We start from the raw sequence: 26,592 nt of genomic DNA on the forward strand, positions 1-26,592 counted from the left end.
CTGCCATGTCAGTTTGTTTCAAGTTTTCAAAGAAATCATGGATGTGTTCTTAAACAACTACAGAAAGACAAGTCAAATACTCTGAAGAGGGTATAAAGGTCAGGGACAGCAAAGGATATCTGAAACTATAGGAGCTATAGGACACGTAGATAGCGTATACCCTATTCCCCAATTACTGAATTATCATCATCTAGCATTTCTAACTGACCAGTTGGAATAAGCTTGACTTTATTACCAACACTCATGTAGCCAACCCTTTGAAACAGGCAAGGTTGCTTTCTGGGAGCCAAGGCATCTTTCCTTCCTCCTCTATGGCAGTGTCCCTGAATCTTTTTGGTGGCCCTGATGTAATAGGGCCTTTCCCTGGTCAGAGCACACTCAGGAAAGTCACGTAACAGCCATTTTCACCTCATATTTAAATCATCATCTCTCTAGTGGGTATTTGAATTTTAAACATGTAGTAGCTGAACAGATGGCCTTTTCCCACTGCATGAAAAGAATTTCATTTAGAGAAACTGTTAAGAAGTCTAAGTGCCTTTGAAGGGGGAAATGAAGTGCTTTGTGGCTCCCTTTAATCCGGGGGTTCTTAACCAGGAGTCTGTGACCTTGAATTGAATTTTTAAAAAAATTAATTTTGTGGAGATGTGTTGGTGCAGGTATGATATATTCATTAAATATTGTGCAGTAGAGTGTGGCCTTAGTAAGGGGTCCATGGTTTTCACCCAACTGGCAAAGGGGTCTGCGGAACAAAAAAGGTTAAGAACTCTGCTTTAATCTCTCATAGACTTTGGCACGTGAGCCTCCAGGAGGTGGACCCTGCTTCTGACTCTGCCTGTATTCGGCTGTGTGCCACACTGCACTGACAACTTGAATGGGATGTTCAACCACAAATATAACTCCAAATAGCTTTTCCTTTTGCATCCATTCCCTGCAGGGTGGTGTTTACTGAATAAAGCAGTCACTTTAAGGGAGAAAAAAGAAATCATCCTCCCAGTTCTACCTCTACAGGACCCCAAACAATAATTCGACAATTTTTCCCCTTAGAATTTTCTGTTTCCCTATTTTAAAGTCCTGCCTGTTTTATGTTGTATTCAAATATGAACGTGTAAAACGTTTGTTCTTTAGCATTTATTTTCAGAAGCAGTGAAGCAGTGGGTGTTGTTTGGAAAAGGTTCAGTCCTAAAGATTTTAAGACCTGTTTTTAGCTTTATCCATACTGGGATCATTGAGGAATCTTTCAGCGCACTTGCCTTATTTACTATGATGTATAAGACTGAAGATTGCTTTCTAATGTAAAGATTTTATTCCTCAACATGAAAAGAGATGAAATAGAATGAATGCTATTTTTGGCATAACTAGTTTTCTCTTCAAAAATATCTTTTCAGGAGCCAAATTTAGAAAATATGTGGGCCATTCTGCACACGTTACAAACGTCCGCTGGTCCCATGACTTTCAGTGGGTATTAAGTACAGGAGGGGCTGACCACTCAGTTTTCCAGTGGAGATTTATTCCAGAAGGTGTCACTAACGGCATGCTAGAAACCACACCCCAGGGTAAAGTCAATAATAATTGTTCAACCTCTGTTTATTTTTCTATAAAAATTTCAAAGAATGCTTTAGCATCTATTCTGGAGGCAAAGAATTAAAGCAGTTTTGAAAAATTCATTCCTACAAAAGTAAAACCAGTGTTTTAGTTTCCTAGCTGTGAAAAAAATGTCATACAATAGGTTGGCTTAATAACAGGAACTTACAGCTCACAGTTTCAGAGGCTACAAGTCATGCTTCCTCCCAGGATCTATGTCTTCTCACTGGCCAACAATCTTTGGGGTTCCTGGCTTTCCTAGCACATGGCAATACCTTCTAGGGGCTCTCCATGGCTTCTCTGTCTGTGGCCTTCTTTATAAGGCCTTCAGTAATGGGATTGAGACCCATCCTGATCCAGTTGGGCCACACCTCAACTGAAGTAACCCCATCCAAAGGTCCTGTTTATGGAGGATTCACACCCACAGGAATGAATTGAGATTAAGAACGTGTTTTTCTGGGGTTACGTAACTCCAAGCCAGCACACACACAGCATGGTAGGGGGCAGGGGTGAATTTTAAAAGAAGAAAAGAAAACCTTTTGAGACTAATTAATATGAGTCAGTTGGCTGATTTCCTTCAAAAGGATTTGGTTTCTACCAGCTACAAATTAAAGGTACAACCTAAATTAAGAATTCACCTTTGAAGATATCCTGAAAGTATACATTTTGGCCCCCTTAGGACTACTGCAAGAGACAGTCAATCTGTTGGTCAGGCTGCAGCATGACAGGGTGGCCTTTGGAATGGAAGTTGCCTCCAGAATGGAGTTCCAAGAATGGTCCACGATTGGGCCCATGTTCTAGATCAATGGATATGCATTCTTTTTATGTACATCCATTGTGATGTCTGTGGGAATGATCAGGTGATAAAATGAAAAACTACATGAGTAAATGTTTTTAATAGGGCAGGTTCTACAGAGGTTTGGACCATGACAATTACTAGCATTTGGTGGCATGTTAAAAGGCTAAAGAGGAATTGGATTTCCTCTTGCCTTAAACTTCATTTTGGTAAAACTTGCCCTTTTTACATTTTTCAAAGCAAAGTTTAAAACCTAGGTATCTGTTATCTATTTTGAAATATGGAAATAAGTTCAGTCCATTGGGGGGAAATTGTCCTTGTCTGTTAATGTTCCTGAACAGCGTTGAGAATGGGCTCAACTTTAACCAAAAGATGAAAGGGGGAGAACAAAAGATGTTTTAAGAATCAGTATTAAATGAAAAACCCAATGTTGTTTATTTTTTGTTTACTTTGATAGGATAGAAAAAATACTTATTTTTAGCCTGAAATGCTATTGGGGCACAGAATTTTTGCTTATTTCTTTTGGGTTGTGTTTCTGCAGAAGGTGGCACTGATTCCTACAGTGAAGAATCTGATTCAGATTTATCTGATGTGCCAGAGTTGGACTCTGATATTGAGCAAGAAACTCAAATCAATTATGATCGCCAGGTCAGTAACAGGGGAATAAAGCAAATGGGTCATAACCCAGCCACCTAGGTATCTTATTAGATTTGGACATTACACTAAAAATGGCTGCTACTTTTACAGAGGAATATCAATAGAAAAATAAAGAAAATTGTCCGTTTCTGCTTTTAAATACAGGTTAAAAATAAAGCATTTGCCTTCAATTTTTAAATAAAGTAGCAGGGTTTCAAAACTGAACCAGTGACATTTTGGGGGGTTTCTGCCTCGCTAGAGCTTCTAAACTTTTTGCAGTTATCTTGTGCAAGTAAGTGACAAGATTTTTCATTTTCTTAGCAGATCATTAAAACACATACTCTTTGTTTTTTTATAAGACAGATAGACTAGAACTGGGAGACATGATAGTTTGCCTGTGAGCTATTCTCTGGTTTCTCTCTAAACTTCTCATGACCACTATCCATTTAATTAAATCCTCAATACATTGTACACTATCTCTTCAGTCAGAAATCATCTCTAGTGGAAAAGCTGAGCAATTACATACAAACTGGGTTCAATTTTTTAAAAAGCACTTTTCATTTTAGCATTTGTGAATGTGAGGGAGTGGATATAGCACAAGTAAGTAGTTGAGTGCCTGCTTCCCATATACGAGGTCTCAGGTTCGATCCCCAATAGCACCTTAAAAAAAAAATTGTGTGAGAAAAAGAGAGCAATTGTTCAGAGGAATCGACACATATTGCATAGTTATTGCAGTAACAACAGGGGTTGTGTTTTCTTCCTTGTCATTTAACATAGCTATGTAAAGCAGATTCTGTTCATGGGCACCGGGTGACAGGGTTTCAGAATTCAGACACATCAACTGTCAGTGTTGCCCATGTAGACTTGCAGTGTTGGCCTATGGCAGCTACTGTGTATTGTGTCTCTATGGGCCAGATCCTGCAGTTGCACACAGTCCAGCCCCTAATAACTCTGAGAGGTTAAATACTGTGCCCATATCCACGCAGCCTGCAGTATTACAAAAAGAATGCAGATCTGGATTTCTCTCCAAAGCACATGCTGTATGCACCGTTTGGCTTTGCCTCTATATGAAAACACTGAATTTACTGCTTTTCAGGTGATTACATTTTTTTTCAGCCCATACTTGTTACTCATTGATTCAGTATTTAGAAAATGGGACTAGTACAAAAGTAGTCACACTGATGATTTGCATCAATTTTGTGGCTAAATTAGCTTGACTGTTTATTGATACAATATATTATTTAATACAGCTACTAAAAATAATACCTTGGAAGGAAATTGTTAATTTGGAAATATCATTTCTACACTGACATAATTATTTTTTACCCTGATAGCAAGGAGAAACACAATCTAAGCAAAACAAAATTTAGGGAGGAAATAGCAAGTTTCTTTAATTGGAAAGTTTTTCATTAATAAAATCATATTAATAAAGGAATCTGTTCTCTCTGATGACTTAACTCAAAACTTTTCATATACTCCTGAGTTATTCTTGAGGGGATTGTTACCCCTTCTCAGGCACCCACTCTCAGATGGGACTAGGAGGCCCACAGAAATTATAAGACCAGTTCAAATAACAGTAGAAATGCTGAGGCTAGAATCCAGTGCTGTCAAGTAAATGATTGAGATATATGTGTCTATGTAGGTATACATATAGATGTCAAATCCTAAACAAGGACCTTAGTATAATGATGTTTCATGATTTTTTAGTACTATAGTTTGATCAAATAAAAACTTTCCTTCGTGGAGATGAGAAATTATTAATAAATTGTATTTCAGTGTGTTAAACTGTCATCTCCTGATAGGGCATAAATATATGGTATGCAAAAGACTGATTTTTATGTACATTTAAATTAAATTGTAGGAAATGTCCTCTCAATCAGCAATGATATTCCAAGCTTCCATCAAGACACATGAGACAATGAAAGGAAGATAATTCCAAAGAGCAGTTCTAGAAAAAATCATCACTATTCATGAGCTTCACATTTTACAAATGTCAGAATCATCAAGAGATGTCTTGCCTTCAAATAAACTATAACAAAATATTTGTTTATATTTTTATTGATAATTTAAATAATTTCCTTTTTTACCAGCAACTTAATGTCATGTTTTCTGGATATAAATTACCTAAGAAACATAATAGCAAATTTTATAAAAGAAGAAAATTATTTGAAATCCCAAGATTTAAGAGATGTTTGATGTGAGTTTTGCTCACTAGAAGAAAGTAAAATTCAATCCCTTGTCTTACGTTCTCAAAAACATACTAAAGCAATGAAAGATTTTCTGGAAATGCCAAGATATTGGTGTGTTTTTTTTGGGAAGTGGACTTGGCCCAATGGATAGGGCGTGCACCTACCACATAGGAGGCCCACATTTCAAACCCCCGGCCTCCTTGACCTGTGTGGAGCTGGCCCATGTGCAGTTCTGATGCGTTCAAGGAGTGCCGTGCCACGCAGGGGTGTCCCCTGAGTAGGAGTACACCCCTGAAGGAGAGCCACCCAGCACGAAAGAAAGTGCAACCTGCCCAAGAATGGCGCTGCCCACACGGAGAGCTAACACAACAAGATAACACAACAAAAAGAAACTCAGATTCCTGGTGCCGCTGATAAGGATAGAAGCAGTCACAGAAGAACCGACAGCGAATGGACACAGAGAGCAGACAACTGGGGGGGAGGGGAGAGAGATTAAAAAAAAAAAAGATATTGGTGTTTTTGAAACCTGAAGAAAGGAGTCTCTAACTGTTTCCGTTGTTCTTTTAAGGTTTACAAAGAAGATCTACCTCAGCTAAAGCAACAAAGTAAAGAGAAAAACCAGGCAGTGCCCTTCCTCAAACGAGAAAAGGCTCCTGAGGACAGCTTGAAACTCCAGTTCATACACGGGTGGGTGGCCTGCCCCAGGACCTCGCACGTCTTCTCTGACTGAGCCCACCTTGCCACCAGCCCCGTCGCCGGGCCAATGTGGTTGCCTCCTCTGGTACTTGGCCTGCAGGCTGGCGCTTCTCTCCAGTGTGCACTTACTTATCTGCAGTTAATATTTTAACTGTGATTCTCCACCCAGCTTTCTCAATGAATGCTCTGTGGCTGTCACACTGTGATTGTTTCTAGATTTTTCATATTTCATGTACTTCCCTGATATATATGGTACTGCTGCTCGTGGCTTTGCTATCTCATTCCATTCTCACCATCTCTGCTTCGTCTTTCCCTCCAAACCTTGCTCTGTTCTCTAGCTTTCTTCAAAATTTTTGCTCACATATGCCAAAAATAATTTTGAATTTTATAAAATCATATACATGCTTGCACATTTTATGTTGACATCTAAAAGTTTTCACCAAAAGTTTAATTTATTGCAAAGTACATAATATCTGGTATATGATAAATCCTTGCATCAGTCATTTAAATGGATTCAGTTGAACCTAAATGCCATAGAGATTTGATTCCCACTATCATCCATTTAAAAAATACATGACTAAGCACTTTTATAACAGTAGGTCATTTTACATCATCAACCTTGAACTTGTATTTTCATTATACTTCTCTTACAGAGTGTTACCCTAACATAATTATTTTTGCTGCAAAATCTTCTATTGATCACCCTACCATACCTTCTGCAAGTAAAAATATGTCTCTAAGTTCAGGTTAAATTTGTGGCTGTAAGGCTCTAACTCTGCACTGTCCAATACAGTAACTGTTGTACATACAAATGTGCTTAGTCCGAATTAATATATCCTGTTGGTATAAAATGCATGCCAAATCTTGAAGACTTAGAGTGAAAAAAAGAATATAAAGTATCTCATTAAAATGTTTTCCATTGATTACTTATTGAAATGAACATATTTTAGATATCTTGTGTTAAAATGTTATTAAAGTAAGTTTCATTTATTTCTTTTTTTAATGTGACAATAGAAAAATTTAAATTACCTATGTGGCTTGCACTATATTTGTAGATCAAATCTTTGTGACAATTTATTAGTAGCACACAATTGACCAAATCAACATAAATATATTATAAATTTGGATAAACAATTATTAACCATAGAAAAATTTTCTTGGAAATTCTTTTAATAAAGTGGATTTTTTTTAATGAGTATTACTATTGCTAGAATGTGGCAGAATTTAGCATCATGTCTATTCCCATTTTCCATTTTTTTATAGATGAAAGCACTGAGAAAGAGTATTCCCATAAGTTAGTACCTGAGAATGGAATCAGTTTTGTTATAGCAATATTATGCAATTATTCAAACTCCTTCTGAGTTACAGACCAAAAGAAAACACATTTTGACTTTGATATAATCAAAAAAAGATAGTTTAATAATCTATCAACTGGATAATTAAGTTTCCAGTTTTATTAAAGGCAAAGAATTGGAAATTACTGATTTGCAAAGGATTCCTTACCCAACCATTAGAGTTTTTCACTTTCAGTATCCATACTTGTGTTTTGAACTGTCCCTCTGTTTTGAACCTGGACAGTTTTACAACCCAGGGTAATACACTACAGTAAGATTCCAGGCAAAGAGGAATGCCTTCCTAAAGTGGGAGGAAGTGATTGTGAAAAGAGCAGTGGAAAAGGAGAACCAGTACCTCATCACAGAAAGTTCTGACTGATGGTTTTTAAGACGGGGCATGTAGGAGTAGTTGAGGAGCTGGAAACAGAGTCTGTTAAAATTATCAGTGTTGTGTGCCCCGTGGAGATGCAGCACATGCCCTCCGAGGTCCTTGTGGCTTGGAGAAGATCCCTGTTCTAGGTGACTATGGAGAGTCTTAGGTTTGACCTGTGCACTTCCATGTCAACATGGTAGCTTCATTCCCTCTCTACTCATTCTCTCTCTTTTCAACTGCTGTGTTTCATGGACCTGTGCTTCAGTTATAGAGGCTACGACTGTAGAAACAATCTGTTCTACACACAAGCTGGAGAAGTAGTCTACCACATTGCCGCAGTTGCTGTTGTGTACAACAGGCAGCAACACTCCCAGAGGCTGTACCTGGGGCACGATGATGACATTCTTAGCCTGACCATCCATCCAGTAAAGGATTACGTGGCCACCGGACAGGTATGTTTCTCTCTCTCCTACAAGGATCACGTGGCCACTGGGCAGGTATGTATCTCTCTTGGCATAGCCAAAGAGAAAGCAGGGAGCATTTAATTTTTAATCCAGTTTACATATTAGAAATTTAAGAAGACTCAGTAGAAGTAAAGGTGAGGCAGGAAGCTGAAGATTCAGTGAATACTGGATTGTTTCATGATGGGAGAATGAACCAATGTCTTCTAGCACTATTGGGAAACCGGAAGAATTCTTATCTTGAAATGATGAGATCTGTAAATGGAACTAGCTAAAATTAAAGTAATGCAAGTCTTTATATATTTTCCAAATCACTCTAAAACCATTGCTTCATGCATCCTAGGTACTCAGTAAATGTTTATTGAATGAACCATTTTTTAAAATACAAATATAGCATCTAGTGTACAGTATTTTTGTAAAAACTAAAGTCATGTGAATTTTGACTATTTTATTATCTTATATTTTAGCCTTGAAAAGAAACTAAATTTTATTTGAACACTTTTAGGAATGTCTAGACTTTAGATTGAGTCTATAATTTAAAAACTACCCAATACAGAGTAGAGACCCTCTGCTCAGTCATTTGGAGATGATAAGAAGAAAGGGATAAAGACCTTGTTAGTGAAGAAAGAATCTGTTAAACTCAGGTTTATTTTCTTATTTGCAAAACTTTTTTTCAACTTTATACTGTTTTCTTATAATTTTTTCCATTTTATCATGGATTTTTTTTTTAAGATTTATTTATTTATTTCTCCCCACCCCCACCCCCACCGCCCAGCCACCCCAGTTGTCTGTTCTCTGTGTCTATTTGCTGCGTTGTCTTCTTTGTCCGCGGCACGGGAATCTGTCTTTCTTTTTGTTGTGTCATCTTGTTGTGTCAGCTCTCTGTGTGAGGGGCGCCATTCTTAGGCAGGCTGCACTTTCTTTCGTGCTGGGCAGCTCTCCTTACGGGGTGCACTCCTTGCCTGTGGGACTCCCCTACGCAGAGACACCTTTGTACTCCTTGTGCACATCAGCGTTGCGCATGGGCCAGCTCCACATGGGTCAAGGAGGCCCACGGTTTGAACCGTGTGGTAGACGGACGCCCTAACCACTGGGCCAAGTCCGCTTCCGTATCGTGGGTTTTTTAACTGCATGTAGTACTTCAAATCATGCTCAATATCTGTGTGGCAAAATACAAGAAAAACTGTTTTAGCATGAGGTTCATAGGTTAACATGACACAACTAAACCCTGACTCTTTCTGGGATGCAACATACAGGTGGTAGAAGCCTTTGAATGGGGTTTATAATCTGAGGTATGTGGGATCAATGGATGAAATCAATGGCATAAAGGAAGCCAACTCCCAGAAATGTGCATTTTGAGGTAGAAGGGTTCATAGCTTATATACATTTGTAAAAGGATTATAGTCCCCCAAAAGGTAAGTGCCACTGGCTAATACACTGGTTTTCTGCCACTCTACAGCAAATTAGACCATGTAGTTTTATGTGTAATTGATCATCACTTAGCCTTTTCACTTGCCCTTATTTTTTTGTCTTTCTTAAAAGCAAATAATGCTTGGTTAATGGCTATTTAATAACCTTCCTTTGAAAGAAAAACTAGAGAGTGTTTCTTTGCATAAACACCTGAGGAGACACTGTACTGTATGCCATAATTGATGAAAGGCAAACTGATGACAAACCAGTATGCCAAAGCCACTCCAAGGGTAGCTGGGCCTCCATGGACCTGCACAGGGATTGGCCAGGCTCCACTCAGTTTGCACATGGCTTTATATCCCTGGTAGAGGCATCATGCCCAATGACTTTTTCCTATGTGTTCTCTAAATGAGAAGAACCATTTGCTATTATGATTTTCCATATTGTCCAGAATTAGTGTGGTAGAGTGCCCTTTGAGAAGAATCCACCTTTTTGACAGATAGTTAAGCCATAAAACTGTCATTTCCTTGGGGGAGGAGTAGGGCCAGGCCCTCCTGAGTTGGGTAAAATAATTGACATGGAGACAAGAACTCTGCAGATGATGCTATGACACATACGGGTGGCTTTCTTGCCTGAGAAGTGAAATCATGTTGGAGTTGAGAAGGCGGGGAATGGAAAGGTAGAAATAACAGACAAAAACAAAGCTCAGTAGATGTTTGAATTAGTCTTAAAAGTCCCTTAACTGGCAGCCATGCTCTTTGTGCCTCAGTTCCCTCATCTGGAAAATAATGGAGTTGAATTAAATGGTTTGAGGGCTCTTCCTGCTCTCCAAATAATGTGTGTTTGATTCTGTGCAGTGCTTGATTCTAAGGAACAAAAGCATCCTCATTATATTTATATGTGTTGAATAACACTCACTCTGTTATTTAAGGTTGGAAGAGATGCTGCTATTCATGTGTGGGACACCCAAACTCTAAAATGTTTATCATTATTGAAAGGACAACATCAGAGAGGAGTGTGTGCACTTGATTTTTCAGGTATGCTCTTCCTTTTCGCTGGAGTCATTGACAGATGGCTCTGCCTTTAGTTAGGGTTTTTGTCCTTTTAACTTGCTCGTGTTTTGCTGAGTTCTGTTTGTAATGAGGTAAGTTCTGTGTATGTCAGCTTCCCAATCTTAGACTGGCAATTACGTATGTGACCGTCTCATTAAAAAATGTGGCCTTTCAATTATATCTCCTTTCCTCATCCTCCTCATTTCCTCTTCCCAAGTCATTACCAGAGCTCACACTGAGTTCTGCATTTGCTTGAGCAATTTGAAATCCAGAGCAGCTGTTGCTGTTGAAAGACTTAGTTGCAAATGTCTACCAGTGACTCAGAACATCAATTTTCATCTCTCCAAATAAGTGGAAGCACATCACTTCCAATTTAAAATATAAACAACCAGAGGGAAAGCCACAGTCTCTGTGAAGGGTCGCTTGACAACATTGGTGTTTGAAAATAAATTTCATATTGAAAAATAGAACCAAAGTGTTCAACTCCCTAACTTAAAATTAGAACCCAACACTAAAAAAATGCTAGCTGATGGACATCATTTTCTTTAGAGGAAGGCTGTTTCTTTAAGCTAGAAGTTTAAGCTAGAAGTTGAGAGTGAGGACCTATCACAAAAGGTGTTTCTCCTAGAAATATTTAATAATCCACACTTTGGGAATTAGATCTGCAGAAAGAAGAGTCCTAAACTTTCTGCAGAGAGCAGATTCTATAACTTCCTTTTTCTAAATTCCATATACATGTTTAATTTGTGCAGTGAGTATAATAGTATCACTAAACCCCATGACTCTACAACTCCAGTCTCTCTCATATGTCCTTCCCTCTTATACTTCCCCTTCTTCTGCCTCCCTTCATCCCTTATTATCATTGCGTCATGGTACCGGTAAGAGCCCATATGGTACTAGAGTTTTGTCATCAGCTCATATGCCCTCACATTCAGTAACCTTGGTGGGCAGTAGAGCCCATCTGTGTTCCCTGCTGCACGGACTAAGTGCTGTGCACATGGAAGCTACTCACAGACTGTTGAATGAATGAATGAGGCTTTGCTTAATGCACTATGTCTCGCCTCTCTCTGTTACTACAAGAATTTCCCGTTGTAATCCATGCTTAGGTGAAAATTGCCTTTATCTATTCCCTGATCAAGATAACATGGTGCAGGTTTTATTTGTTTATTTTTCGGTAACATGCACATTCTCACATACTGTAAATTACTGTGCAAATGTGAGTTGTTATATACGTGTTAAAAGGTATTGAATTAGTAATAACCAACACTAAAAGTACAAACCTTACCCTGGTGGGGACGGGGGTAGGAGAAGGCGCTAGTGTCAAGAGACAGAGAACTGCTTGTCTTAGCATGTGCGAGTTGGAAGCCCGATAAACAGTGAATGCAAGGTCCTAAAGTTCATGTAATGTTTAAAAAGGTGGCCATGTGTCTTGATAAAGCAGTAAGTTTAAAAGGAAACTATGTTTTAAGCTCAAATATGGTTCTGTCCCAAAGATGTCGATGCATTTCATTTGGGCTTTTTTTTTTTCATTGTTCCACTCAGTGGCTGAAATACTCTTTTCTTAAAATTACATTTGCTAACAAATACGTGTAAGGATACTTAATGTAGAAATTATATTAATATGTATGTTTTAGAAGAGTGGTAAGAAAGTCATTAAAGTAGCAAAAATAAATAGAAATAATAAAACCTAAATGTTTACAGGATTATGGAGAATCCAATATACCCATATTTTGGGGGACATTGACAATTGAGTCAATAATTCTAGCAAACAATTAGGTAATGTATAGTAAAGCTTTAATTCAAAATCACAAGTATATGGAGTATGAGTATTTCCTACACATCTCTATGTATCAAGCTAAGAAAAAGAGAAAATATAAAACCCAAGATAGCATCTATTCCCTGATTTTGGCTGAAAATCTTTATATGTATTTCAGCATGTAAATAGTGTGGCAGGGTAAAATAGAAATATATAAATATAAATATCCAAATATAAAATGGTTTTCAAATTTAGAAGAATCCAAAGAATTAACTCATGTTATTTAAATACTTTTAGAGGAATGGATTGGCAGAGTGTTAGGCAAAAGCATTAATTAGGAGAGAAGCTGGTAGCAATAAATTGGTATCCAATAATCTATTCTCTGCATTCCAGAGAGCTCACATCTCTTCTGGGCTTTTTAGTTAAGTGAGTATAGAAATCTTTCCCAGGCAAGACAGCCCTTCGGATCATTGCTGGGATGGTAAAAACAGATACTTTAGGAAGAGGTGGGGAAGCTGATTCTGTTATTGCTTTCCATTTCCATCTTGGGCAAATAAAGAAGTTCTCAGATGTGAGGTATTTTCTGTATAAGAAGGGCATTTCAGTTTTAATACATTCTCTATCCTTCAGATAACAATCACTAGGAAAGAGTCCATTTCAGCTAAATATGTTATTTTTTGATTGTGGAAAATTACATTTTATCTCAGGAATCTAGCTGATAGTTTTAGAAAACATTAAGATTAAGGACCTTTTATGGAAAACTGTCACTAAAATCTATTGTGTTTGACATGAATCCATACAGATGAGTTGTGATGGTTGATTATCTTTGTGGTCCCTATGGTGTGTCCTGAAGGTGTGAGCTGAGGCCACTTTTGCTTAATTTCTATTCATAGTACTTTAATAATACAATAACTGGTCTTAGACAAACCTCTGCACTGCTTTATAGACCAAGAACAATGGTATGTTCCGGATTTAAAGTCACAATGGCAGATCCAGGGCTAGAAGTCAGGACTCCCAGCCCTTCGTCCAGGGGTTTAGCCACTCAGCGAGGGCTGCTGAGCTGGCAGGAGGTGTGCTGGGAGCAGTCTGTCCCAGGGGCTCGTGCCTTCTCTGCTCCTGCCCCCCCATGAGTTCCGTGGGAACTTTGCCCAGGAGAATCATAGCTGTACCACTCGTCATGCTTGCCTACCTCCCCACTCCCTCCAGCTGTCCCTCTCGTTCTCCAGTATAAATGAGGAGTGGGTGTGGTGGTGTGTGGAGGCTGCCCCGTGGAACAGGCCCCAAAGAAAATAGATCCGTGTCCAGAACAGCCCTGAAGCACTCGCTTATCTAAAGTAGCAGCAGGAGCTATTTTACTATAGCTTCCAATTGGAAACTGATAGAAAAGTGAGTATATTTAAGACAAAATCCCCGTTTCGAGCTCCCTGTTCAACCCTCTAAACAGGGGCTGGCTGCTCTCTAGTTGGTGTTCCTCAGCACCCCGTCTGTGTCCCTCAGCAGCCCCAGGCCCACCTGTCTCCTAAGAATCCACTCACTGTGGGGGAGCATCATGGACTCCTACTAATAGTACACTTACCTCTTATTAGAGACATAGAAATTATCCTGGAAATATAAAGTAGACGAATGATGTGCAAATTAGACAACAAAAAAACAATTATATATAGGGATTTGTATCAATCTATTCCTGCCACTTTTCTAAAAGCAAAAAGAAGATTGCTAATCAAAAACATTTCTCACAACATGAGCCATAACTCTGGATTATGCAGACAAGAAGGAATGGATTTATATTATCTCACTTAATTGACCAGTACTTTAACTTTGTGAAAATGGAGTCATCTTTTTGTTTGTGCTTGCAGTAAGGAAATTGCTTCCACATAAATAGAGAAAAGTTCAGCCATATAAATATTTTCTGATCTAAATATTACCTACTTGTTTCTTAAAAACCTTGATGGAATTATACTAATTTCCACAAGGGCACCTCTAAGACTAACTTGATTAATGTGTTTAACTCAGAAAACCTATTCATTTTTTATGAACCCTGAATAGGGGATCAGTAATTGCCTGAGTAAAAATTTTCTCTTTCTAATTTGCCCTTTACTGTTGACATTAAATGCCTTAGAATTATTTCTGTACTATGTCACAAAACATCCATTATTAATATACACTGTGACTGGAAAGATTTAAAAGGACATTACCTAGATTCTAAACAACTGAAAATCAGAAAGTCCACCTAATTGGTCAGGAAACAATGACTTTTCCAAATTGAGGTCAAGCTTCTCTATAGGGGAAATGAAAACTGGGAAAAAATTAAAATGTTCCCAATTACATTTCCAAAAGGTGTGACATGCAGAAATAGTGTATATCTGTGGAATTCAAGAAAAAGTCACCATCCCTAGGAAGCATTATGGTTGCTAAGGTGCCCCTAGTTTTGTACTTCCTCTTCCTTTGCTACTCACAGTCACTCTTACTGGGAGCAGAAAGATGGTCTAATTGTGAGAACAAGCTGATGGGACTGTGCAGAAATTCTAGTGTAAAGAAGCAAAAAAAAAAAAAAAAAAAATCCGTATACTCTAAGGTCTTTCTTTAAAATGCAAAACTTTAAAAACTATCATTTTAAAAATGTGTGGATGCTTACATTCCAAGAAGGACATACTAATATAGCTATGTCAATTCCAAAGCAAATATAAAATAGAGGATTAATGAATGCAAAAAAGAGACATTGCATGTGTGTGTAGTGTTTTAGAAAGGACTGATAAGTAAAATTAAATAAAATTTAAAAATTTAGTTAGAATTTTTATAGCTTTATCAGATAGTGCATTCCTTTTCCCTTCATACCATCCATAGGGATATTCCATCTTTATCTTCCTCCTCCTCCTCAATGGATCTTCAACATCCACTGAAAACCAGCTCAATGGGAGCATCACAAAGTAAACATGGTATCATTACTGCCTGGAAAGGGCTTGTTTTCTAAAAAGAAAGAGAGAAAACACCAATAAAAATAAAATCACCAAGTACAGAATCATATTAATATAGAAACATAACCAGTCCAAAACAAGAGATATGTAAAAGAAATCATTTTGGTAATAAATAGGAAGGCATTACCAGTCCATTCTCCCAAATGCACACACACACACACAAAAAAGAGACTGCCCAATTTAAAGTTTGGTAACATTTAAGCATAATCGCTATCATTAATTGTGATTCTCAAAAGATATGATTTCTTTACAATAATTGCCTGGTGGTGATTTAACCCTCTAGGAAAGTGTTAATGTCTTCATCTAATACTGTAACCCAGTAGCCTAAAAGGGTTACCAACTTGCAAATTGTTGACTCATACTCAGTAATAACTGAGGATTGGGAAGGATTTGCTTTAAACCAGGTTACTCCTTTCCCTTTCTCCCTTCCTTCCTCCAGGAAAGGAACAGACCACCTTTCCCAGCCAGTTGGGGAGGATCTCTGTACCAAGTTAGGGCACTCAGCATTGGGCATCAGTGAGCATTTGGGGTAAGGTTGCCAGATTTCACAAATAAAAATACAGGAGGCCTAGTTATATTGAATTTCAAATAAACAATGAATAATTTTTAGTATAAGCATGCAGTATATGTACAAATATTGCTCGGGTCACACTTGTACTATGAAACTATTTTTTGCTTTTCTGAAATTCCCATTTAACTGGGCTTTCTTTCATCTGGCAACCCTAATTTGATGTCTATCTCAGGTCTGCCTTTGAAAGCAGCATTTGAGAGCCCAAGTGGGCTTGGGGGAGCAGTTTATCACATTCTTGTGTTTCTTTACCTTCATGGATGGCCCTTCATAATCAGAGCAGAGACCCCACTGAACTGACAGACGAACATGCTCACAGCCTGTCTCCTAGCAACTGTGCAGCTAGGGTAGAATTACTGACTAGAGATGCTTCTTTATTTATTTATTTATTTTTAAAGATTTATTTATTTCTTTAATTTCCCCCACTCCCCCAGTTGTCTGTTCTCTGTGTCTGTTTGCTGCGTCTTGTTTCTTTGTCCGCTTCTGCTGTTGTCAGCGGCACGGGAAGTGTGGGCGGCACCATTCCTGGGCAGGCTGCACTTTCTTTTCACGCTGGGCGGCTCTCCTTACGGGGCGCAGTCCTTGCGCGTGGGGCTCCCCTACGCACGCGGGGACACCCCTACGTGGCAGGGCACTCCTTGCGCGCATCAGCACTGCGCATGGGCCAGCTGCACACAGGTCAAGGAGGCCCGGGGTTTGAACTGCAGACCTCCCGTGTGGTAGACGGACGCCCTAACCACTGGGCCAAGTCCGTTTCCCCAGAGATGCTTCTTTAAATCTGGGTGTGTAAGGAGGCAGCAAAGACTGATTGACATACCTCTTCTTATGTTTTGAAAGGATGAGGCATATTATTATAATTGTTTTCATTTCAAATTTTGTATGGCATGCAATATATATTTTTAATTTCTTTGAAGACCATCTAAATGTCTGATAGTAGAGAAATGGATGAAAAAATTATAGAAGTCATTGATATATTTTTTTAAAGATTTAATTATTTACCCCCTCCCCGCCCCCGACCCCATTTTGTGCTCGCTGTCTGCTCTCTGTGTCCATTCGCTATGTATTCTTCTGTGTCTGCTTGTCTTCTCTTTAGGCAGCACTGGGAACTGATCCTGGGACCTTCCTGAGTGGGAGAGAGATACTCAGTCTCTTGTACCACCTCAGCTACCTGGTCTACTGTGTCTCTTATTGTCTCTCCTCTGTGTCTCTTTTTGTTGCATCATCTCACCGAGCTAGCTCTCTGCTCAGGCCAGCACCCCTGCATGGACCAGCCCTCGGTGTGGGCCAACTCACCCTCACCAGGAGGCCTTGGGCATTGAACCCTGGACCTCCTGTATGGTAGACAGGAGCCCAATTGTTTGAGCCACATCCATTTCCCATCATTGATAATATTGTAAAAGAATATTTACTGAGGAAAATATAAGTGAAAAAAAGATTAGATGATAGATTGTTAAGTATGACCCTGTTTTGTTTTTCAAAAGCAAATTTATGTTCAGAAAAATAAATCTGGTGGATATATATAGCAAATGTAGGCTCAGATATTTGGGTGTTTTAAAATATTCTTTTCTTTATATTTTTTAAATGTTCTATAACAAGTATACTACTTTTGAAATAGGGGGGTTAAAAATTCCTTATTTAATTGTACAATCATCTTTTGAAAGTTTCTATAATGCTCTTATCTTAGAGGATTAAACTGAACCCAATTTTTTTAGTCCTGAAAATAGACATAGGGTCACAAAGCCAAATAGCTCTTCCAGTAAGTGTCATGAGATTTGTCTGCCACAAAATAACCATGGTTTTAGTGACTCACCTGAGGGCTCCCTCATAGTCCTGCACCTCAGACTCTAGTGCTGGGTTTCTTTAACAGCCCACTCTGAGGCCTGCATGCCATTCAATAAAATGCCTTTTGTATATGATATTTCTAAAATATTTGAGCCTAAAGAATCTTATGGTCAGTTTCTTGTTCCTCTTTTGAGTGTACATAGCGTTCTCATTTGTCACTGAAGAAATGAGTTACTTGACATTTGTGTTATTTCCATACAGCCGATGGAAAATTTCTGGTGTCCATTGGTTTAGATGATTTTCACAGTATCGTATTTTGGGACTGGAAAAAGGGAGAAAAGATAGCCACAACAAGGTAAGAAGCTGTAGAAACCTTAATGTGTCCTGTTGCTGTAAATGTTCAGTAAAGGTTTATGGTTTTCACTTTCTTACACCATTTCATTGTCAAACTCAGATGAAATTTACGTAGAAAGCTTAACACCTAAGTGAAAACATGTTGTAATATTTCATAGTGCCAGACCTGACTTAGAGCAGTTAATGTTTGTTGCAGAGACATGGAAATTTCTGAAATCCTTTCCAGACAATTATTCATCACTTTGCTTTTAGTAATATATGTACTATCTATATCAAAGCTTTTTACCAGTGATAAAAAGCCACTTTTCTGAGGCGTGTGTCTTGCCCCCTTGTTTTTCCATCGCCTTAGCCTCTGGTGAAGGGTCAATGTCACTGGAGTCAGAAGCACCATTTGTCATGGGGCAGCAGCATGCTAGAAAGGAGACCCCATCGTGTGCATCTGCCACTTGCTTTCAAAGCAGGCAAATTGTTTCCCTAATCTCCCCAACTTATAAATAGACTTTTCAAGATCGACTGCTGTTTATAGACCACCTGTCCTCCCTTACCCCAGCCTTGCTCCCTGCTGAATCAGCGCTAAGTCTGAACATTACTTTCCACTCCTACTTACAGTCAGCTTAGCTGTGTGCCCAACGTGGTCATAGGTCAAAAATAGTTGGCAGCCAAGGCCCAGCCATACAATCTGTTGCCTAAGGCACGGTGTCCATTTACTTCTCTACTAGATCTTCCCCTCATTAACCAGCTTCTTTTCTATCTCGCAATACATGTTGAAGTTAATGACTTTGAACCCCAGCGCTCACTTTATACATTAATATTTCCCCCACAATATTATATAGGAAAAAAATTTTTGACAATTTGATTTAATGAATGAAGAGCTGTAAATTGCTGGAGACTGAGGAGAAGATAGCGCCTTGAAGACTCCAGCCTACTGTCGTGGGGGCGGGGAAAGCAGCTCTTCTTGTCACTGCTACTGAGATGGAATTCTTGGCAGCAAATGACAGCTCATAAATCTCCCTGCCCAAGTGATTTTTCTTTTGATCTCTCCTTTTAGTATTTCTGATTGCTGTAGCATTCCCCTCAAGAACTGGGATTCAGCTCCTGAGCATACTCTGCTTTCTCCCTAGCTTAATATTCTGAATTTCAGCCTAATATCTCTGATAACATACCAGCTGTATTTACAGATAATTTCAGGGAAGGCTCTTGTCTGTATCTCAAAAACAATAAGAATATAACTTTCCTGCTAGAAATCCTCTGTAGCTATGGGTGGCTCACCAGTTGTTTACCAGAAACAATAACAGAAATGGAAGAAACATTTCTTAATATGAAAAATGCATATATTTAATACACTTGCTGGGCACTGTTATTTCTCCTATTTAATTTTTAATTAACATAAACAACTTAACACCATAATATTACACAATTTATATTTGAAATTGCTCCCAAACCCTATGTCATATTCCCAAAACAGGATACCTGCAGAATCACCGTCAGAGAGCATTTTTGCAAATGTGGCATTAACCAATGCTCTTTCTAAGGAAGAATGTCAAGGACTGTTAAAGTTCTTGGGGAGAACACTAGATGGAAAAATAATAAATAGGCAAGAAAATAAAAATTCTATTTGTGGCACTAAGATTAGGGTGTTTAAGTAGATAGAAATTTTTAAAAGAGGGGCATGAAAAGAAGTGACAGAGAAAAAGCAGTGATAATTTACTAAATGGTATCTTACTGGCTTCCGGAAGTCTTTTTAGCTCCTGAGAGGGCCTAATTTACTCTCGGAGAATGGCTGATTGAATGACACGCCTTGCTTTACACTTCCGGGGCTCAGACATTGCCAGTGGTGCTGCTAGCAAGACTTAACAATAAATCTGCTTCCAACCGGCAGTAAGCCCTGCTTCTCCTCAGGGGTGGTTGTTCTACAGCAGTGCTGTCTCCCAGGATGGGAGATTTCTGTGGGGGGAAGAAGCACAGTCAGTCGCTGTGATGGCGTCACTGACATTGCAGCTGGGCCCAGGGCTAAAGTATGTCCAGTGTACAGTGCTGCACTCTAAAAGTATGACCGTCCCCTCCTTTGTGAAAATGTTGAGATGAATCCATTCTTTATCCGCTCAGAAAAATTAGAGAAATTCAGAATTGGAATATAAAGATCTAGTAACAAGATCTCTGTGAGATCTAATTTAATCTATTTGAGGAATTTCTTTTTATCATTTCCATTTTCTATGAATGATTTCAGTCGCCTCTATTACAATTGTATTTTCTGAACTTTTTCTTCCTCTCTTACTTTGGCTGTTAAAACTATACAGTAATCGTCCAATATACAATTTTTTTGTTTGTTTGTTTTTAAATTTTTTGTCTTTATTCCAATATACAATTTAATATACCATTAAAAACCAAGGTCTGCCTCTTACAGGCAGTATTTAAATGGCCTGACATCAGTATCAATCAAGGTAGAATAATGAGATAATTAATCAGGTGCCTCTAAGGGCCTTTACTTAGATTTGTATTGCACTGTAAAACGTGACTATGATGTAAAGGACTAATTACTATTGATGTGTTTCAGCTCAGAAGTTTGAATAGGGGTGTCTTAGGCAAAAAGTAACAATCATCAAGGTGCCTAACAAGAACACCTCCAGTGTTAATTCAGACAGCCAGTGGAAAGCTTAGGACAAAATGTTGGCCCACCTATTGCAGGTATATAGAACTTCAGAGAATGCATTTCTGTACTGGTTTCTTCACTGCTTCATCTATTTTAGGTCCCTACCCTTACATACATTTAGTGAATATGACAGTCTCCTGGGAAAACGAATTGGCAAATTTTTTTCACCTCCTTTTAAAAAAATTCCATCTCTTCTTGAAAATAACATTTATTATTCTTTTGTTTTCAAAATAATACATGACCATTATAGAAAAATTAGAAAGCTCTGAAAAGCACCAAGAAGAAAGTGAAAACCATCCCTAATTTCACTACCCAGACATAGCCATGGTTAACATTTTTTAGTATATATTTAGGACATAATCTTCTAGTGTCTTTATTCATAGATGGGATTTAACTGTATATACTGCTCTGTAACTGCCTTTTTTATTTCACTCACCCATATATCATCTCAGTGTCATCCAATTTGTGTTATCTAGATTATTCTATACATCCAAGTAAGCCATTTAAAATCTGTTTTTGGAGATGGGGTATAAGTCAAATATTCATTCAGTCTTCCTATGATGGGCTTCCTTCATAAAAAGAGAAAACAAAACCACACGTAGGACTCAAATGAAAGGATTCTGAATGAAAACTTGGATTCCAAGTTACCCAGGAGGAACTGAAAAATATTTTTCTGACTGTCGAGATGTTTGACATTTTATAGAGAGACACTAATAGAACAATGTTCGTTTCTCTCTAGGAAATGTAATTTGTTATTTATTTTCAAGTTTCATTTTGGTTTTCTCTATCCTCTTCCCTCTAAAATCTATATTAATGATTTAGATTCTGTGGGGGTTTTCTATCCATTAAGAAATATTTGGAAGCTTATTTTATGGTTATCTGGTTCATTTCTCCCTGTTTGTGCTAAGCAGAATTTCTCTTTCTTTTTATCTAAACTTACTCTCTGCCCCAGTTGTGATACGTCTAGTAATGCATCTTGGCTCTGTCAAAGAGAAGCACAAAAATCAATTCAGTCTTTTCTCCCTGCTTCTTACCTCAGTGTCCTCATTCATGTAGCCATAATGGATCCAGAAATGCTGAATTTTGTTCTTTTCTTTCAACTTTTCTTGTGGAAAATTTAGAAGTTACATAGAAGTGTAGGGACTAGTAGGATGTACCCATTATATAGCTGCAACCATTATCAACATCCCACAAATCAAACAGACTCTCCTCCCCCATTTCTTTTCTTTTTTCCTTTTTTTTTTTTTTTTTTTTTCTGGAGTATTTTAAGCAAATTCAAGAACAGGAAAGGCGTATATATTTTAAAAACAGCAACAGCAATTTATTTCTATCATCTATTACCCAATTCATAATCAACCATTTCTGGTTGTTTCAAAGATGAGAATCGCTCTCCTCAAATCAGGTTCCAAACAAAGCTCAAGCATTGCAAATGGCTGTAGGACCCTCTGATTCTATAGCAGTCCCCCTTCCCTCCATTTTTGTGCCATGGATGCATTCAAGGAACATGGTGGTTTGAGTTGCAGAATGTTTTACGTTCTGTATTTACTTCCTTGTAGAAACATTTCCTGCATTCCCCTGGTAATGTTAGATCCACAGGTTTGATTAGATTCATGTTCATTTTTTTTAAAGGTCTTCATGGAAAAGTAATTCACATACCATACAATTCACCCCTATAAAGTATACAATTCAGTGGTTTAAAGTGTATTTACAGAATTATGCAACCATCATCACTAATTCCAGGGTATTTTTTCACCTGAAAAGAAACCCCAATCCTCTTAGCAGTCCCTCTCCACTTTCCTCCAAGCCCCCAACACTCCCAAACCTGGGCAAAGACTAGTCTACTTTCTGTCTCTGTAGATTTGCTTGTTCTGGACATTTCATATAAATGAAACCATACAACATGAGGTCCTTTGTGACTGGCTTCTTTCACTTAATGTTTTCAAGGTTCATCCATGTTGTAGCATGTATCAGTTCATTTTTTATGGTTGAATAATATTCCATTGTATGGATATACCACATTCTGTTTATCCATTCATCAGTTGATGTACATTTGAGTTGTTTCTACTTTTTGGCTATTATGAATTATGCTGCTGTGAATATTTTGTACAAGTGTACAAGTTTATGCAAGGCCATATGTTTTCATTTCTCTTGGATATATACCTGGAAATAGAATTGCTGAGTTATGTAGTAAAACATAAAATTCTGTGTTTAACATTTTGGGAAACAGCTAAATTGTTTTCCAAAGCAGCTATATCATTTTACATTTCAGCAACAGTGTCTGAATGTTCCAATTTCTCCTCATCTTTGACAGCACTTGTTATTTTCCATCTTTTTTATTCTAGCTGTCCCCATGAGTATAAAGTGGTATCCACTGTGGTTTTTCTGTTTATTTTAAAAATATGTTTATTATTTATTTTTAAAAGATATTTAGATAACAGAAAATGTTACTTAAAATTATAAGGGACATTGTGGTTTTGATTTGCATTTCCCCAATGGTTAATAATATTGAACATTTTTTCATGTGCTTATTGGCCATTTTTATATCTTCTTTGGAGAAATATCTATTCAAATCTTTTGCCCATTTTAAAAATTATATCTTTTTATTATTGAGTTGTAATGGCTTTTTATGTATTCTGGGCACAAATTCCTTATCAGATACATGATTTGCAAATGTTTTCTCTCATGTATAATTTTTTAGACAAGAGTACTTCATAGGTGACTTCCTGTTGTATCACACCATGAGACTTAATCAGTGAAAACATGAGACAGGGAAAAATGGGAGTAGGATTTCCTGGTACAAATGCTAAGGCATGTTTTATCTGTAGAGAATTAGAAAAACAATAATAAAACCAGCTAAAGGTCATTCTGCTTTTTATTATCACATGAACTTCTAATTCTAAACAATGTTGGCTATGGGACTTTCCCCACCTCTCCTAGCACCAACCATATTTTACATCACTGTGCAAAATGTGTGGTTGTCCCACTCTTAGTGATATTCACAATGTTTGGTAGGTTCAGGTATTATGGGCTTGTCCCATTACAAACCTTCCTATCAATATGTTATTTGATGGTTGTAGCATCCATTGACGACTATGGCCTAAATCAATTAATTTGGGTTTGTAAATGGTAATTTTCTAATTCTAGCAGTCTTCATATTAACTAGATTTCTTCTATAAATATGAATTTCCCTTCATAAACTATCTGATTTCTCTAAGATAAAATTCACACAATTATTTAAATTTTAGCATTATTTGTCTTTTGTCTAAAACTAGCAGATATTTCCCAGTTTGTCATTTGTCTTTTGAATTTGCCATGAAGTCTTTCATCATGCAAAGGTTTTATTTTTATGTGGTTACATTTATCAGTCTTTTCTTTAACCATTTCAGGGTTTTGAGTCATAGTTAGGAAAGTTTTATCCAATCTCAAGTTAAAAGGAAATAAACTTCTTTTATTCTTAGGAGATTCATCTTTTATATTTTGATCTCTAAACCATTTGCAATTTATCCTGGTGTCTAAAATGAGAAATAGATCCAATTTTGTCCTTTTTTCATATGGCCATCCAGGTATCCCAAACACCATTCCCTACCCCACTCCAAGAAGGTTCCCTCATCTGTCTGCTTGTTGTGTCTGCTCATCTTATTTAGGAGGCACCAGAAACTGAATCCATGACCTCCCATCTGGGAGGCAGGTGCCCAACTGCTTGAACCACATCTACTCCCTGCTCATGACATCAGCTCTTAGTGTCAGCTTATTATGTCAGCTCGCCACATCAGCTCATCTTTTTTAGGAGGCACTATGAACCAAACCCAACACCTCGCATGTAGGAGACAGGTACCCAACTGTTTGAGCCACATCTGCTTCCATACCATTTATTTTTTATTTTCTTTACTTTTTAAATTTTTTTAATTTAATTGTCTTTTTTTAAAAAGATACATAGATCACAAAAAAAATGTTACATTAAAAAATATAAGAGGTTCCCATATACCCCACACCCCACCCCACCCCCTCCTCCCATATCAACAAACTCTTTCATCATTGTGGCACATTCATTACATTTCTATACCATTTATTTTTAAAGTTTCTCTTTTTCCCACTGATTTGAGACCCTGTCTTTATTATATAGTGTATATTTATATTCATTTGGATCTCTTTCTAGATTTTCTATTCTGCCACTGGTTTGTCAGCAAATTTGTGCATCAATACCACACTGTTTTAATTATGGAACTTTATAAATTGTTTTATATCTTGGGGAAGTGGGCCTCCACTTTGCTCATCTTTCCTAGTCATTCTTGCTTGTTTATTCTTCCAAAGAATTTTTTTTTTAAGATTTATTTATTTCTCCCCCTTCCCTCCATTGTCTGCTCTCTGTGTTCACCTGCCATGCATTCTTCTGGGTCTGTTTGTATTCTCATTAGGTGGCTCCAGGAACCAATCCTGGGGCCCTCCAGAGCAGAAGAGAGGTGATCACTCTCCCATGTCACCTCAGCTCTCCGGTCTGCCACATCTCCCATTGTCTCTCCCCTGTGTCTCTTCTTGCTGCACCATCCCACTGCGTCAGCTCTCCACACAGGGCAGCCCTCCCTGCACGGGGCAATGCTCCTTGCACAGAGCAGCACTCTGCGTGGGCCAACTCGCCACACAGGCCAGCCTGCGCTAACCAGGAGGCCCTGGGTACTGAACCCTGGACATCCTACCTGGTAGATGGGATCCCAATTGCTTGAGCCACATCCACTTCCCATAAGAACTTTTAAATCAAGGTATCATGCTTCAGATTTAGAAAAAGAAAACACTGATGACCTTTTCATTGGAATCATGTTGAATCTATAAATTAAGTCAGGAAAAATTAACATCTTCATATTGAGTCTTACTAACCAAGAACATGGTATATGTTTTCATTTACTTAAGTTCTAGGGTTTTGGTTTGTTTGTTTTCCTCACATAAACTTTGCAAATTACTTGTTAGGTTTTTGCCTTGACATTTTTGTTTTTGCTTATAAATAGAGTCCTCTCTTTTGTTATATCTTCTAACTGATTGTTGCATATATGAAGGCCATTGATTCTTTTCTCCTCTTTTAAGATTTATTTATTTATTCCCCCCACCACCAGCACTACCATTGTCTGCTCTCTCTGTCCATTCACTGAGCATTCTTTTGTGTCAGCTTGTCTTCTCTTTAGACAGCACTGGGGACTGATCCTGGGACCTTCCTGAGTGGGAGAGAGGCACTCAATTTCTTGCAGCACCTGCTCCCTGGTCTGCTGTGTCTCTTATTGTCTCTTCTCTTTGTCTCTTTTTGTTGTGTCATCTTTCTGCACCAGATCTCTGCTCAGGCCAGCACTCCTGTGTGGGCCAGTACTCATGTGCAGGCCAGCGCTCCATGTGGGTCAGCTCTCTGCTCAGGCCAGCTTGTGCATGGGCCAGCAGCTTGCCTTCACCAGGAGGCCCTGAGAATTGAACCATAGACCTCCCATATGGTAGATGGGAACCCAATCACTTGAGCCACATCCACTTCCCCCATTGATTCTTTATGTTAATTTTATATACTGTTCTCTACCAAATTACCATGTGTTTTTTTACATTATTTCATTTTAGCTTTTCTAGGCATACAGTTATATCGTGTACAAATGGAAATAGTTTTACGGCTTCTGTTTCAGCCCTTATGCCTGTAATTTTTTCATCTTATCTAATTGCATTGGTTAATATGTTCAATACAGGGTTAAATGATAGTGGAAAATAGTCTTGTTTCTGACTTTGGGACTACCATTAAGTGAAAAGCTGACTTCTGGGTTGACACACACACACATACACACATACAAATGCATGCACATATGCACACATGCACCATGAATAAGCTATGGTTCCTACATTTTGTATTTAAAGAAAGGATAAAGGCACACATGTCTGAAGACAGTGTTCAGTTTTCTTGAAGGAATTTAGGTTTCTCAGTGATAGTCAGGGAGTGCAGGGAAATGTGAACATCTA

The 26,592-nt window shown here is 38.1% G+C and overlaps 1 protein-coding gene across 2 annotated transcripts in view; it reads left to right on the forward strand.

Annotated features, from left to right (window-relative positions):
* EML6 (EMAP like 6) overlaps window positions 1-26,592 on the forward strand; it is a 299,274-nt gene that overhangs the window by 196,827 nt on the left and 75,855 nt on the right. For both annotated transcript variants that reach the window (XM_058278574.2, XM_058278575.2), the window contains exons 11-16: window positions 1,386-1,553; window positions 2,919-3,025; window positions 5,771-5,889; window positions 7,871-8,057; window positions 10,408-10,513; window positions 17,871-17,964. In XM_058278574.2, coding sequence (XP_058134557.1) covers window positions 1,386-1,553; window positions 2,919-3,025; window positions 5,771-5,889; window positions 7,871-8,057; window positions 10,408-10,513; window positions 17,871-17,964 — 781 coding nt within the window. The remainder of the gene's footprint in view (window positions 1-1,385; window positions 1,554-2,918; window positions 3,026-5,770; window positions 5,890-7,870; window positions 8,058-10,407; window positions 10,514-17,870; window positions 17,965-26,592) is intronic.

The sequence above is a fragment of the Dasypus novemcinctus genome, chromosome 17 (assembly GCF_030445035.2).
Source record: "Dasypus novemcinctus isolate mDasNov1 chromosome 17, mDasNov1.1.hap2, whole genome shotgun sequence".
NCBI lineage: Eukaryota > Metazoa > Chordata > Mammalia > Cingulata > Dasypodidae > Dasypus > Dasypus novemcinctus.